Below are 15,495 nucleotides of genomic sequence, written 5' to 3' on the forward strand. Positions count from 1 at the left end.
TACTTTGGACATGTTATCAGGAGGGATCAGTCCCTGGAGAAGGACATCATGCTTGGTAAAGTAGAGGGTCAGAGAAAAAGAGGAAGACACTCAAAAAAATGGATTGACACAGTGACTGCAACAATGGGCTCAAGCATAACAACATTTGTGAGAATAGCCCAGGACCGGCCAGTGTTTTGTTCTATTGTACATAGGGTCGCTATGAGTCAGAACCGACTCGACGGCACCTAACAACATATGCGTATATACGTGTGTGCATATATTGTTGTTGTTAGGAGCCGTCGAGTCGGTTCTGACTCATAGCGACCCTGTAGGACAGAGTAGAACTGCCCCATAGGGTTTCCAAAGAGCAGCTGGTGAATTTGAACTGCCAATCTTTTGGTTAGCAGCTGAGCTCTTAACCACTACCCACCAGGGCTCCGTGTGCACATATATATGTATCTATATGTATATATGGAACCCTGGTGGCACAACAGAATGAAACACTGCCAGGTCCTGCACCATTCTCACAATCATTTTTATGCTTGAGCCCATTGTTGCAGCCACTGTGTCAATCTGTCTTGTTGAGGATCTTTCTCTTTTTCATTGACCCTCTACTTTACCATGCATGATGTCCTTCTCCAGGGACTGATCCCTCCTGATAACATGTCCAAAGTACATGAAGTGAAGTTTCGCCATCCTTGCTTCTAAGGAGCATTTTGGCTGTACTTCTTCCAACACAGGTTAGTTCGTTCTTTTGGCAATCCACAGTATAGGCAATATTCTTCGCCAACACCATAATTCAAAGGCATTAATTCTTCTTCGGTCTTCCTTTGTTATTGTCCAGGTTTCACATGCATATGAGGCAATTGAAAACACCATGGCTTGGGTCAGGCGCACCTTAGTCTTCAAGGTGACTTCTTTGCTTTTTAACACTTTAAAGAGGTGTTTTGCAGCAGATTTGCCTAATGCAACATGTCATTTGATTTCTTGACTGCTGCTTCCATGGGTGTTGATTGTGGATTCAAGTAAAATGAAATCCTTGACAACTTCAATCTTTTCTCCGTTTATTATGATGTTGCTTATTGGTCCAGTTGTGAGGACTTTTGTTTTCTTTATGTTGAGGTGTAATCCATACTAAAGGCTATAGTCTTTGATCTTCATCAGTAAGTGCTTCAATTCCTCTTCACTTTCAGCAAGCAAGGTTATGTCATCTGCATAATGCAGGTTGTTAATGAGTCTTCCTCCAATCCTGATGCTGCGTTCTTCATATAGTCCAGCTTCGCGGATTATTTGCTCAGCATACAGATTGAATAAGTATGGTGAAAGCATACAACCCTGACGCACACCTTTCTCGACTTTAGAAACACGCAGTATACTCTTGTTCCATTTGAAAGACAGCCTCTTGATTTATATATACATAAGTATACATTTATATATATATAAATAAAGTAAATATATATAAACCAAAACCAAACCCATTGCCATCGAGCCGATTCTGACTCATAGTTACCCTATAGGATGAGTAGAACTGCCCCATATGGTTTCCAAGGAGTGGCTGGTGGATTCAAACTGCCGACCTTTTGGTTAGCAAACTCTTAACCACTGGTGCCACCAGGGCTCCAAAAGCCTACATCCCCCCAGTATTGCCAGGCGATCTCCCATCCAAGTACTAACCAAGCCCAACCCCGCTTAGCTTCTGAGATCAGACGCTTCACTGATTTTGCTTCTATAGAGGACCCAGCCTAAGACATCACCTTTCGGCTATTGTGAATAATGCTGCTATGAACACCTGTTTCTGTTTGAGTCCCTATTATAAATTAACTTTTAATCAGTCATGGGAGGTAGAATTTTTGGTGGCTGAGAGAGATAGGGTAACTTTATGTTATAAAACTGAGGACCTTCAAATTGTGGGCAGAGAGGGACTGAGAGGGACTCAGCAATGGCCTGCTGTAGTTGTCATGCATTCATTTTGTCAACTCAGCACCCATTCCCTCTTCTACTAAACACCACTCTCCATTTTCTTTTGATGACACATTTCATACCACCCTGGTACATGTAGTTCTGTGAGGCTAACTGCCCCTTTCAGAGCTCCAGGACTGGACCCATGACTAGTCTGGCCAATCAGAGCAGTCTGTCACCCCGACCACAGGAATTGGTTCAGGAATGGGCATATGACCCAAGTTCAGCTACATGACCTAAAGCTGGAATGAAAGGAAAAGAGGCTTCTCTGTCAGTTGGGGCTCCCACCTGTTTGGGCGTAGGTGAGGCATTCACCAGATGAGGAGAATCTGCTGAGGTGAAGCTGTCAAGTAGGAAACAGAGCCAACTCACAGAGAGAGGCAGAGTCCTTAGACACAGTGTGCACCTCACAGCTCACTCGGTAATTCCTTTTCTATCTTAAGCCTATTTGACTTGTGTTTCTGTCATTTACAACACACAGATCCTGAAGAATATGCCTACCTTCCTGCCCTCTCTGCTGCAAAGGTCCTCAGCAATTCCCAACTCTCAAGTGTGCATTGTACAGATAGGGAAACTTCATCCAGGGCATCCACAGCTACCTGTCAGGGATTCACCTCTCTTTGCACTTCCCTTCATTTGTCCTCTGGGCCCCAGGATCCCCTGGGTGGCAGAATAGGGGGCACCAGAAAGAGCAAGCCAGGCATGTCTTCACTGACCAGGAATCCATCCTCACTGATCCACCGCCCAAGGAGAACTCATTGGGTGTCTTATCCAGGGATGGAGCAGCTGGGTCCTGCTAGGCCAATATCTGGAAGGGGTCCCAAGCAGCCTTTCAAAAGTGTCTGCCACTGGCAGTTCTACAAAGCAAACAGACCTAATGAGTAACAGCTGATATTTATTGAGCCCTTACGTGTACCAGGCCTTTTGAAAAACTTTGTGTGTCCATTATCTCATTTAACCTTCTCCACACCACTATAAGGCAGGAACCGTAATTATCTAAATTTTATAGATAAAGAAGCTGAGGCATAGCAGTTGAAATAACCTGCCCGAGATTAAAATCCTTCCCACAGCTATCACCAGGACAGGATGGCAATGGGAGCGGTTCAGCACTTGTATGTCCTGAATAATAAGGAGTCCGGCTCCTGGCCATGAACCTGTGTGTGATCTTTCAGGTCTGACCATAGGCAATTACAAAGGCTTTACCTTGCAGGCCTCAAGGGAAAGCTGCCCTCCCTACACCAGCCTTGGTGCACAGCCAGTGCCTTGCAGTCTCTAAAGGGAGTTGCAGTCAAGGACTCAGGACCCCCTGGTCAGCCATGCTCTTACGCATACCTGCATTCCTAGCTCAGGCGCCTCTTTATGGGGGGCCTCTGGCTGAGGCTCCTCTCAGGTGCCTCTGCCAAGAGCACCTGATCAGGGAGACTTGAAGACACCTTTCTTCACTCTGAATATTCAATACATTTTCATTCCTAGCTAGCCCTGCCCTCTCTCAGCATTCTATTGAAAAGACACTTACGAATAGTTTTGTCCATTTAAAAATCTTTCACATTTTTTTCTGACAATGCATGGGAGCTGGACTAGACAGCGGCTAAAGTGGCTGAGAGTTTTTCCAGCTCAGAGACACCTTGGACTGAGAACCGCTCGGCTTTCAGCCCTCGGGGCTATGTCCACTTACTGAATCATTTCCTGACTTCCTTTGCCTTTAATGACCTGGAAGCTCAAGGCGCCACTAGCTCACATAGTGCCTTTGTGAACTTTAGAAAATGACGCCTCTTCCTCCTGATGTACACAGTTCCACACCAAAACCCAGGCATGGCAAGAGGAGCCCAGGGTGCATTCCAGTCCTACTGTCTCCCTTGACCAGGTGTCGTTTGTCAGGGCACACTGCCAGCACTACTGCATAGTGGCCCTGCTGCTGCCTGACATTCCACAATCAGTACTGCTGACTCCTGGAGGATCTAGAAGAAAGCCATTAGCCTGGGTGTTATGGATTGAATTGTGTGCCGCCAAAAGATGTGTTGCAATCCTGACCACTATACCTGTGGATGTAATCCTATTTGGAAACAGGGTTTTCTTTGTTGTGCTAACGAGGCCATATCAGTGTAGGGTGTGTCTTAAACCTAATCAGTTCCTGAGTTATAAAAAAGAGCAGATAAGACACAGAGACAAGCAAGCACAAATGGGGGAAAGATAGACGCCACGTGAGAATTTCCAAGGAACCAAGGAGCGCTGGGGCTACACAAGCTTAAAGAGACAAGGATCTTCCCTCAGAGCTGACAGAGAGGAAGACTTTCCCTATAGCTGCTGTCCTGAATTAGGACATCTAGCTTCCCAAACTATGAGAAAATAAATTTCTGTCCTTTAAAACCACCCACTTGTGGTATTTCTGTTACAGCAGTGCTGCATAACTAAGACACTGGGGTTCAGACTGAATGTGGGGGCACAGGAAGGTCCTGACACTGCACCTGAGGGGCTTTTTGGGGGTGAAGCTGGGCAGGATTGGAGTGCTGAAACTGGAAGGGGAGACCTTCTGCCCTCTCCAGACCTCCAAACCACATCTGGGCCAGACTTGGAATTCGAGGGCGGCAGTCATCCCTTCTCCAACCAGGGTCAGGAGGAGGCTTGGTGTCCCTGTGCCTCCCTCCGCTGCTGCAGATCTCCTTCAGTAGTCTTCCTACACTCCCTCCAGGAAACCTGCCCTGGATCTCCAAGCACAAGTTTCTTCCTCCTCTGAGGGGCTTCCTGGTACTTCTGCTTCATATCATGGAGGCTCATAAGAATTGCCCATCTTTGCCAGCCTCCTGGAGTCTGGAGTCTAGTCCCATTGTCTCTGGGTTGCCACAGAGTCTGGCATTCTCACTGAGGTGACATTTGAGCAATCACCTGAAGAAGGTGAGAGATCAAGCAATGTGGCTATGTGGAGGAGCATAGCAGATAGAGTGAACAGCCAGTGCAAAGGCCCTGAGGTGGGAGCATGCATGGCATATATGCAGAACAGTGAAGAGGAGACCCTTGTGGCTGGAGTGGAGTAAGTAAGGGGGAGAGTGGTAGGAGGTGAGGTCAGAGAGGTGACCAGTAAGGGATAGAGGAAGGGAGGGGACTGATGGCATAGGTCCTCAGAGAAAACCATGAGGGGGTTTCTGAGCAGAGGAGGGCTGTGGCCTGATTGAGGATTTCACAGAATCTCTCTGCCTGCTGAGGACAGACTGAGGGGAGGGTGTGAGGGCAGAAGCAGTGAGGAGACCACTGCAGCAATCCAGGCCAGCAATGATGGTGGTGGCTGTGGATGTGGTGAGAAGTTGGTTTCTGAGTAAATAAGGGAGGTGGAACTGACAGGATTTGCTGACAGTTTAGATGTAGAAGTGGGAGGAGGATGGATCCAGGGTGACTAGAGGTTTTTTTCCCTGAGGAACTGGAAGGTGGAATTGACATTGACTCAACTGGGTGAGAGACTGTGAGAGGAGCAGGTTGGGAGGGAAGATCAGGAGCTATGTTTTGGACATGTGAGGTCTGAGACTGAAAAGGGCTTGGGGGCACCAACAGGTTGCAGATATCCTCATCCTACCCTATGGCTCTCCAAGAAGGGCAGGGGGGTCTCAGGAGAATCTTGACCCATATCTCCCCCTCCCCCAGACATTTTCAAGAACGCTCTCCGCCTGGGGACCTTCTCAGCTGTGCTGGTCACCTACGCAGCCAGCGCCCTCCTGCACGTGAGCAGGGTGGAGTGGGATCAGGGTGGAAGCTGGAGTAGGGGAGAGCAGGGCCGCCTCCTTGTTCACCGCGTTGCCTCCCGCCCCCTCCCCACAGGGCTTCAGCTTCCACCTGGCTGCGGTGCTGCTGTCCCTGGCCTTTATCACTTATGTAGAGCATGGTAAGTGCAGGGCCCAGGTGGAGGGCTGGAACCACCATCCCCTGAGGCTAACCTGACCTCCTTACCTCCACCCACCCACTCCAGTCCTCCGGAAGCGCCTGGCTCGGATCCTCAGTGCCTGTGTCTTGTCGAAACGATGCCCACCAGACTGTTTGCACCAGCATCGCTCGGTGAGGGTTCAGCCTGGACAACCAACCTTGTGCCCAAAACATCCCCTCAAAACTATGTTGCTTCAGTCGCCATCTTATGTCTGTCTCAGAGTGCCTGGCTTCCTGGCAAAGTTCTAGGTGTGGAGACACAGCGATCAAAGGAAGCCCAAGTCCCAGTCTGTGTAGGGCTAACATTTTACTGGGGGTGACAGTAAATAAAAATAAGTCAGTAAAGTATTACAGTTTGTTACATTGCAATTAGTGCTATGGAGAAGGGAAGGGGGACAGGAAGTATCGGGGGTGGGTGGTTTCAAGTTTAAATAGGGAGGTCAGGGGAGCCCTCCCTGATGAGGTGACTTTGAGTACTTTAACCGAAGGAGGTGAGTGAGAGAACTATTCCAGGCCAAGGGAACAACCAGTGTAAAAGCCCTGAGATGGGAGTGGGCCTGGAATATTTGAGCAACAGCCAGGTGGTCAGTGTGACCTGAGCAGAGTGAGTGTGGGGTAAGAAGCGTGGGCAGAGATATAGCCAGTGGCCAGCTCCTTTTGGGCCCTGTAGGTCATGGTAGGAATTTGGGTTTTGTTTTTGTTTTTTCATTCCGTTTGCAATTAAGAAGTATGGACAACCTCATATTTGTCCTCTCACCGGACAACTAAGGTTCATCACCTTAAACCCCCGTGACTCAAAGCCTCACCCTTTTTCCTCCTCTGCCTGAATAGTCCCATCTCCTGCAACTGGACATCCTTGCCCCACACTTGACCTGGACAGCCTCATTGTTAACAGTCCCCTCATCCTTGGATACCCTCAAGACCTCCCATAGGAGGAGCTGAATCATCTCTTTCTTACCTGAGGGGGTACCCTGGATACCCTTATTGCTTGCACCCACTGTGCCTTGTGTGTCTCCCTGGACTCCCCTGCCCAGGTGGAGGTGGGGAACAGTGAGTAGGTCCAGCCCCCAAGGCTATCCATCTGTCCCCCACAGGGCCTGGGGGTGCGAGCCTTAAACATGCTCTTTGGGGGCCTGGCCATCTTCCACCTGGCCTACTTGGGCTCCCTGTTCGATGTCGATGTGGATGACACCACAGAGGAGCAGGTGAGGTGGGGCCCTGGGGCTTGGGGGGTTACCCGGTGATGGCACTGCTTGGTCATGGGAACCATGAGGACAAAGATGGGGCACCAAGTCATGAGGTCCTCATGTTGTATTTCTTTAGCTTATGTAACCAGTCCTCATTTCTCATTGTCCGTCTGGTTGATTCGTACTCTTGGGTCTTCTATTTGGTTGAAGTGTCCAAAATGTGTTTTACTTATTTTTAACTTAAGAAGTCATTTTATGGAGACTGAGTGCAATATCCAGGTTTTACTTTTTTTTAATTAATTTTTATTTCATTTTATTTTTGTTTAGGTAGACCTTGCAATATCTTGGTTTTCTTTTTATATAATTTTTAAAGATAATATTTTTACTCAGGTTGTGTGTGAAAACTGGATTTTGCTGCTTTCAATTTAATATTTTCAATATTAAAATTTAGATACTATTTTTATTCATGTCAAATATGCAAATTCCAGATTTTACTTCTTTTTTATTTAAAGACAGTTTTAAAATAACTTTTATTCATATGGTTCCTGCAAAATCCAGGGTTTGCATCTTTTTTAAGTACATTTTTAATTTTTTATTGAAAATAAAACTGTTTCATATCTTCATTATTGAAAACAATTTTTTAAATTTTTATTGCTTTAGTTTAAGTGAAAGTTTACATTTCAAGTTAGTCTTTCATACAAAAATTTATACATTGTTATGTGACCCCAATTGCTCTCCCTATACTGTGACAGCACACTCCTCCTTACCACACCATATCCATTCAACCAGCTCCTAACTCTCTCTGCCTTCTCGTCTCACCTCCAGACAGAAGCTGCCCATTTAGTCTCACGTACCTACTTGAGCTAAGAAGCACACTCTTCACGAGTATCATTTTATGTCACGAAGTCCAGTTCAATCTTTGTTTGAAGAGTTGGCCTCGGGAATTGTTTTAGTTCTGGGTTGACAGAGAGTCCAGGGGCCATGTTTCTGGCTTTCCTCCAGTCTCAGTCAGACCATCAAGTCTGGTCTTTTTACTAGAATTTGAGTTCTGTACCCCACCTTTCTCTGCTCCATCAGGGACTCTCTATTGTGTTCCCTGTCAGGGCGGTCATTGGTGGTAGCTGGGCACCATCTAGTTCTTCTGGTCTCAGGCGGATGAAGTATCTGGTTTATGTGGCCCTTTCTGTCTCTTGGGCTAATACTTTCCTTTTGTCTTTGGTGTTCTTTATTCTCCTTTACTCCAGGTGGTTGGGACCAATTGACGCATCTTAGATGGCCGCTTGCTAGCTTTTAAGACCTCTGACGCCACTCACTAAAGTAGGATGCAGAACATTTTCTAAATAGACTTTGAAAACATTTTTTTTAATTGAGGTTGAGTGTACAAAATCTGGGTAAAGTTTTTGTTTTATTTTTATTAAAATATTTTAAATGGTTCAAAGACCAAGCAGTATTCAAGATATTTAGGGAAAAGACTGCACCCTTTCCAGTATAACAGCTTTCCTTCTCACTTCCTTCTGAGTCCTCACCAGAATTGTCTTTGATGTTCATAATTCCAACAACAGTCTCTTCAAGGCAATCTAGACTTTTGCTATTAGGCACTTTAAAACTCTTCCAGCTTCTACTCATTTACAGTTTGAAAACCGCTTCCACATTTTAGGTGTCTGTTAGAGCAGTACCTTACTCCCGGTACTAAATTCTGTCTTAGTCATCTAGTGCTGCCACAACAGAAATACCACAAGGTGATAGCTTTAACAAAGAGAAATTTATTCTCTCACAGTCTAGGAGGCTAGAAGTCCGAATTCAGGGCATCAGCTCCAGGGGAAGGCTTTCTGTCTCTGTCAGCTCTGGGGGAAGGTCCTTGTCATCAATCTTCCTTGGTCGAGGGGCTTCTCAGCGCAAGGACCCCAGGTCCAAAGGACGCCTTATCCTCCTGGCTCTTGTTTCTTGGTAGTATGAAGTTCCCCATCTCTCTGCTTGCTTTTCTCTTTTATATCTCAAAACAGGTTCACTCAAGACACAACCTAATCTTGTAGATTGAGTCCTGCCACATTAACATAACTGCCTCTAATCCTGTCTCATTAACATCATAGAGGTAGGATTTAGAACACATTCAAAAATCACATCAGATGACAAAATGGTGGACAATCACACAGTACTGGGAATCATGGCCTAGCCAAGTTCACACACATTTTTGGGGGACACAATTCATTCATAACAGTGCCCATTGCAAAGAAAGGTGATCCAGCAGAATGCAGAAATTATTGAACAATATTATTATCACACCCTAGTAAAATTTTGCTGAAGATAATTAAAAAATGGTTGCTGCAGTTCATTGACAAGGAACTGCTAGAAATTCAACACGGATTCAGAAGAGGAAGTGGAACAAAAGACATCATTGCTGATGTCAGATGGATCTTGGCTGAAAGCAGAGAATACCAGAAAGATGTTTACCTGTGTTTTATTGACTATGCAAAGGCATTCGACTGTGTGGATCATAACAAATTATGGATAACATTGCAAAGAATGGGAATTCCAGAACACTTAATCGTGCTCATGAGGAACCTGTACACAGACCAAGAGGCAGTCATTCAAACAGAACAAGGGAATACTGCGTGTTTTAAAATCAGGAAAGGTGTGCCTCAGGGTTGTATCCTTTCACCATGCTTATTCAATCTGTATCCTGAGCAAATAAACCCAGAAGCTGGACTATAGGCAGAAGAACGAGGCATCAGGATTGGAGGAAGACTCATTAATAACCTGTAACATGCAGATGACACAACCTTGCTTGCTGAAAGTTAAGAGGATTTGAAGAACTTACTCATGAAGATCAAAGACTATAGATACAGCCTTCAGTATGGATTACACCTCAACATAAAGAAAACAAAAATCCTCACAACTGGATCAATAAGCAACATCATGATAAACAGAGAAAAGATTGAAATTGTCAAGATTCAATTTTACTTGGATCCACAATCAATGCCCATAGAAGCAGCAGTCAAGAAATCAAAAGACGCATTGCATTGGGCAAATCTGCTGCAAAAGACCTTTTTCAAGTGTTAAAAAGCAAACATGTCACTTTGAGGACTAAGGAGCACATAACCCAAGCCATGGTCTTTTCAATCGCCTCGTATGCATCCAATCTGGATAATGATAAGTGAGACTGAAAAAGAATCGACGGATTTGAATTATGGTGTTGGCAAAGAATACTGAATATACTGCCAGAAGAACTAACAAATCTGCCTTGGAAAAAGTACAGCCAGAAGGTTCCTAAGAAGCGGATGGCGAGACTTCATTTTAGGTACTTGGACAAGTTATCAGGAGGTACCAGTCCCTGGGGAAGGACATCATGCTTGGTAGAGGGTCAAGGAAAAAGACCCTCAAGCAGATGTACTGACACAGTGGCTGCAACGATGGGCTCAAGCATAGCAATGATTGTGAGGATGCCATGGTGCAGGACCGGTCAGTGTTTCCTTCTGCTGTACACAGGGTCACTGTGAGTCTGAGCCGACTCCATGGCACCAAACAACAACGGCTGTGATTAATTGCTCTTGCTAGGTAGGACCGGGAAATTAAAAGCGAGATTCTACGATGACTGGCTTGCGGCCCAAGGACACCGCCCCGCCCTGGGCCGTCCCCGCCTCCACCTCTCTCCTGACTCGGTCTCAGCAAACGGCGAAAATCGCACCATGAGTGGGGGCGGAGGTGGCGGCGCATAGCGAACTTCTATTGGTTGCGAGAGGCACTTCCAGCCTTTTCATTGGCCCGCTCCGTAAGGCGGGGTAGCAAGTGAGGGGAGGCCCGAACTAGGGATGTTCTGGAGCCCGAGAGCCAGAGTGGATAGATCCGGGAGCCTGTCAGAGAGCCCACTGCGACCGCGCCTCTGGGTGAGTGTCCCCTGCCTGGCCCTCCAGTCCATCCCGTAGTTTTCAACAGCCAGAGGCCGGCCGAAGGCGCGCTTACGCGAGACCCTTTCCCTATCACTACCCAACCTCCACACGCCTGCGCCAGACCCCCGGCTACGGTGCAGCTGTCGAGATGACGGAAAGTCGGCTTTCTCATCGGGCAGCTGGACTTAAGGGTTGTGGTTCATTGGTGGTCTCTGTGCTTGACCATCCTTTTCCTTTTTAGCGCCGCAGAAGACCCCTGCCTTTCACCTTCCCGCCTCTTCTTGCAGCTTGTCAGCATTGTGCACTGTTGCAGGGGGCGTCTGACTTTCCAAACACGGGACCTAAAGGTCATGATTCTGATTACTGTCTTCCTCCAATTTGCAGTTTCCAGGGCTATAGGGAGGGAATAGCAAGACAGTGACCCCTGCAGTGGGACCAAGCTTGGTTTCTGTGTTTCCCCCACCAGACTGTGACCCCTAGGGTGGGGACAGTGCCTGGTTCCTGTGTCTCTTCCACTAGACTTTGACCCATGAAGGTGGGGACAAGGCCTGGTTCCAGTCCTTTCCCACTAGACTGTAACCCCTGAGGGTGGAAGCAGGGTCTGGTTCCTGTGTTTCCCCCAACAGACTGTGACCTCTGAGGGCAGGACCAGGCCTGTTTCCTGTATCTCCCTTAGCAGACTGAACCCTGAGAGCAGAACCAGACCTGGTCCCTGTGTCTCCCCCACCAGACTGTGACCCCTGAGGGTGGGAACAGGGCCTGGTGCCTGTTTCCCCCACCAGACTGTGACCTCTGAGGGCAGGACCAGGCCTGTTTCCTGTGTCTCCCCCACTAGACTGTGATCCATGAGGGTTGGGACCAGGCCTAGCTCGTATGTCCTTCCCACTAGACTGTCTCCCCTGAGGGTAGGGACAGGGCCTGGTTCCTGTGTCTCCCCCTCTGGACGTTGACCCCTGAGGGCAGGACCAGGCCATGTTCCTGTGAGTCTTCCACCAGTCACCCTTGAGTGCTGGGATAAGGCTTCCTTACTGTGTCTCCTTCACTAGACTATGATCACCTAAGGGCAGGAACCAGATCTGGTTCCTTTATCTGTCTCATCAAATTATGGCTCCCTAAGAATGAAGAACACCAAAGACACAAGGAAAGTATTAGCCCAAGACACAGAATGGGCCACATAAACCAGAGACTTCATCAACCTGAGACCAGAACTAGATGGTGCCTGGCTACCACCAATGACTGCTCTGACAGGGAACACAACAGAGAGTCCCTGACAGAGGAGGAGAAGAGTGGGGTGCAGAACTCAAATTCTGGTAAAAAGACCACACTTAATGATTTGATTGAGACTGGAGGGACCCCAGAGAGCATGGCTCCTGGATTCTCTGTCAGCCCAGAACTAAAACAGTTTCCGAGGCCAACTTTTCAGACAGAGATTGGACTGGACTGTGGGACATAAAATGATACTCATGAAGAGTGTACTTCTTAGCTCAAGTATATACATGAGGCTAAATGGGCAGCTTTTGTCTGGAGGTGAGATGAGAAGGCAGGAGAGGGTCAGGAGCTGGTTGAATGGACATGGGAAATCAGGAGTGGAAAGGAGGAGTGTGCTGTCACAGTATAGGGAGAGCAATTAGGGTCACATAACAATGTATAAATTTTTGTATAGGTGACTAACTTGAAATGTAAACTTTCACTTAAACTACAACAATAAACAAACAAACAAAAGGCCCCCTGAGGGCTGGAACAACCTTATATTTTAGTCATGTTCTTAAAATAGCACATAAGTATATTATTTTTGATATAGTCTTTTAACTAGTAAATTTAATCCATCTACACTTATTCTGATTAGTAAACTATTTGGATTTGATTTTCCTATCTCATTCTGGGCTTTCTATTTTTCCAGGTTTTTCTCTTGCTCTTTTCTTCTCTGTACTTAACTGCACACAGCCATCAGCCCACAAAAACATGACCACCAACGTCAGCCCCTTGCACCCGTACTGGCCTCGACACCTAAGGCTGGACAACTTTGTGCCTAATGACCGCCCCACCTGGCATCTCCTGGCTGGCCTATTTTCCGTCTCTGGGGTCTTAGTCATGACCACATGGCTGTTGTCAGGTCGAGCTGCAGTTGTCCCACTGGGGAATTGGCGACGACTGTCCCTGTGCTGGTTTGCAGTGTGCAGTTTCATTCACCTGGTGATTGAGGGGTGGTTCAGCCTCTACCATGAGGACCTCCTTGGAGACCAAGCCTTCTTATCCCAACTCTGTGAGTCCTAAGTTCTTTCTTGGGCTGCGGGAGGGAATTTTCTGGACAGGGATTGGCTTGGATGTTTACACACCCACCAACTCTTTTTCCATTAATTTATATTGTTGGACTAATTGTTTGTACCAGATATTCATAGCAATAGTTACTGTCCTATGTAAGGCTTACTCGCATTGTCTTGTTTTACATATACAGGTAGTCCCTGACTTAAAACAGGTTTCCGTTCCTATGACTCTGTCATAAGTCAGTTCTGACATAAGTCAAATAACTCATTTTTTAAAATTTTCATTACTATTGCCTTTTATTATCAGTATCTTTATAAATCATAAAATTGAACATCTGTGAGTGAACATCTGAGAATGATATCAGCAAATTACATGCTGCAACATTGTATGTAGTACATATTACTATTGATAAGATGTTTAAAAAAAAACACGGTGGTAATTGAAGTTTGTCATAATTCGAATACATCAGAAGTTGGGGACTACCTGTATTAACTTGTAGAATCTGAACATCTACTCCATTTCACAGATGAGGAAATTGAGGCATGTGAAGGTTATGAAGCCTGCCTTCTTATAGGGGCCCCCAGCTCTCACAAATGTGACCTCCTTTTCCTGCCTTTATTCTTTTTGTGTCACTCTTGTTTTCTTCAGGGAAAGAATATGCCAAAGGGGACAGCCGATACATTCTGTAAGTGTTTGGTTTTGTCAAGGGAGACTGGTACCAGTTTGGGGTGGCAGTGAGTCAGGGAGCACTAATGGGCCACCCTGTGGGCAGAATGCACTGACGACAGGCCTCCCCCATCCTTTCTCCTGCAGGGGTGACAACTTCACAGTATGCATGGAGACCATCACGGCTTGGATGTGGGGACCACTCAGCCTGTGGGTGGTGATTGCCTTTCTCCGCCAGCAACCCTTCCGCTTTGTCCTGCAGCTTGTGGTCTCCGTGGGTGAGGAAAAGAGGTTGATGCAGCATCCATAGACAAGGGGCATCACTGTGGGTAGGATCTGTCAATTGTGCCCGTGCAGGAGTGAATCAGACTGAATCATAAATCCCCTCAGGTTCTACAACAGCCATGCTCCTTTCTGAGCCTGCTGTCTAAAGTAAGGAGGGTTCATTCCTCCTCCTCCTGCATCACAAAGTCTCCTGTGAAGGTTACATGAGGTAGCCCATGGTGGCAGGAGGCCCCTGTCTCCTCCAGGATCAAGATTCTGAGGTCCTTTCATCTGAGATGCAGTCCTCTTATGTTCTTAAATTAGCTTTCTTTAGTTCTGTATTCCTGATCTGTCTTGAATTCTGAAGATTTGAGCTTCCTTAAATTCTGGATATATAAGCTCTTTTGCATTTAGAAATTTTTAGCTCTATAATTTCTATAATTCTCACTTCTCTGATTCCTGAAATTTTCAGCCCTATGATGTCAGAATTCTTAGCTCTCTGAATTCAGGAATCCTGAGCTCTAAGACCTTGAATGATGACTTGGTAAAATGCCTAGAAATAGATAGCTTGGAATGGCTTCCTCTTCCTCACAGGGATTCTCCTTCTTCCTACAGGCCAGATCTACGGGGATGTACTCTATTTCCTGACAGAACACCGTGACGGGTTCCAGCACGGGGAGCTGGGTCACCCACTCTACTTCTGGTTTTACTTTGTCTTCATGAATGCCCTGTGGCTGGTGCTGCCTGGAGTCCTCGTGCTCGATTCTGTGAAGCATCTCACTTATGCCCAGAGCACACTGGATGCCAAGACCTCAAAAGTCAAGAGCAAGCAGAACTAGTGAGTGGTGGGCTCTCTTTGAACACTGGTTGTTGAGGAACTCATCACCTGCCAGAAGAGTCAAATCCTGCGCCCACAGGTTGGAGGGACAAAGGTAACTAAGCTGTCAAACTCAGGCTGATAGGTGGGCACAGAAAGGGCCAGAGACGAGAGAGAAAGAGGCTATGTGGAGCTACTGCCAGGAGCTGTTGGGACAAAGGCACAAGAAGACCTAGAAGGTCCATGATGGTAGCAGTTTTTAAAATCAGGAAATAAAAGATCTTGACTCTTAACACTGAGAGATCTTTAATAACTCACCCCAGAGATGCCCCATGACTGACCCCACAACTCCTCCATCACTTACTCCTCAGTCTACCATTCTTTCAGCCCATTGTCATCCCATAGACCTCTCATCTGTGACCCCACAAAACCCTTTTCACTCACCATGCAAACCACTATCACTGACCCCACAGACTTATATCACTCCACAGACTCCCATCACTCACCCACAAACCTCCATCACACACCCTACAGACTCCTCATCATTCACCCCACAGAC

General features: G+C 46.7%; 1 protein-coding gene across 2 annotated transcripts; it reads left to right on the forward strand.

Moving 5' to 3' along the window:
- The first annotated feature begins 10,780 nt into the window (after positions 1-10,780).
- Positions 10,781-15,223, forward strand: EBP (EBP cholestenol delta-isomerase). Of its 2 annotated transcripts, XM_023731835.1 has the most exons (5): positions 10,781-10,921; positions 12,825-13,187; positions 13,838-13,874; positions 14,003-14,133; positions 14,735-15,223. In XM_023731835.1, the coding sequence occupies exons 2-5, from the start codon at positions 12,887-12,889 to the stop codon at positions 14,956-14,958; spliced, it is 693 nt and encodes a 230-aa protein (XP_023587603.1). In that variant the 5' UTR covers positions 10,781-10,921; positions 12,825-12,886; the 3' UTR covers positions 14,959-15,223. The 2 variants fall into 2 exon arrangements, with proteins under 2 accessions (XP_023587603.1, XP_004376938.1); XM_004376881.2 differs by lacking the exon at positions 10,781-10,921 and having other exon boundaries at positions 12,661-13,187.
- The last annotated feature ends 272 nt before the right edge of the window (positions 15,224-15,495 follow it).

The sequence above is a fragment of the Trichechus manatus genome, unplaced genomic scaffold (genome assembly GCF_000243295.1).
Source record: "Trichechus manatus latirostris isolate Lorelei unplaced genomic scaffold, TriManLat1.0 scaffold00046, whole genome shotgun sequence".
Taxonomy (NCBI): domain Eukaryota; kingdom Metazoa; phylum Chordata; class Mammalia; order Sirenia; family Trichechidae; genus Trichechus; species Trichechus manatus.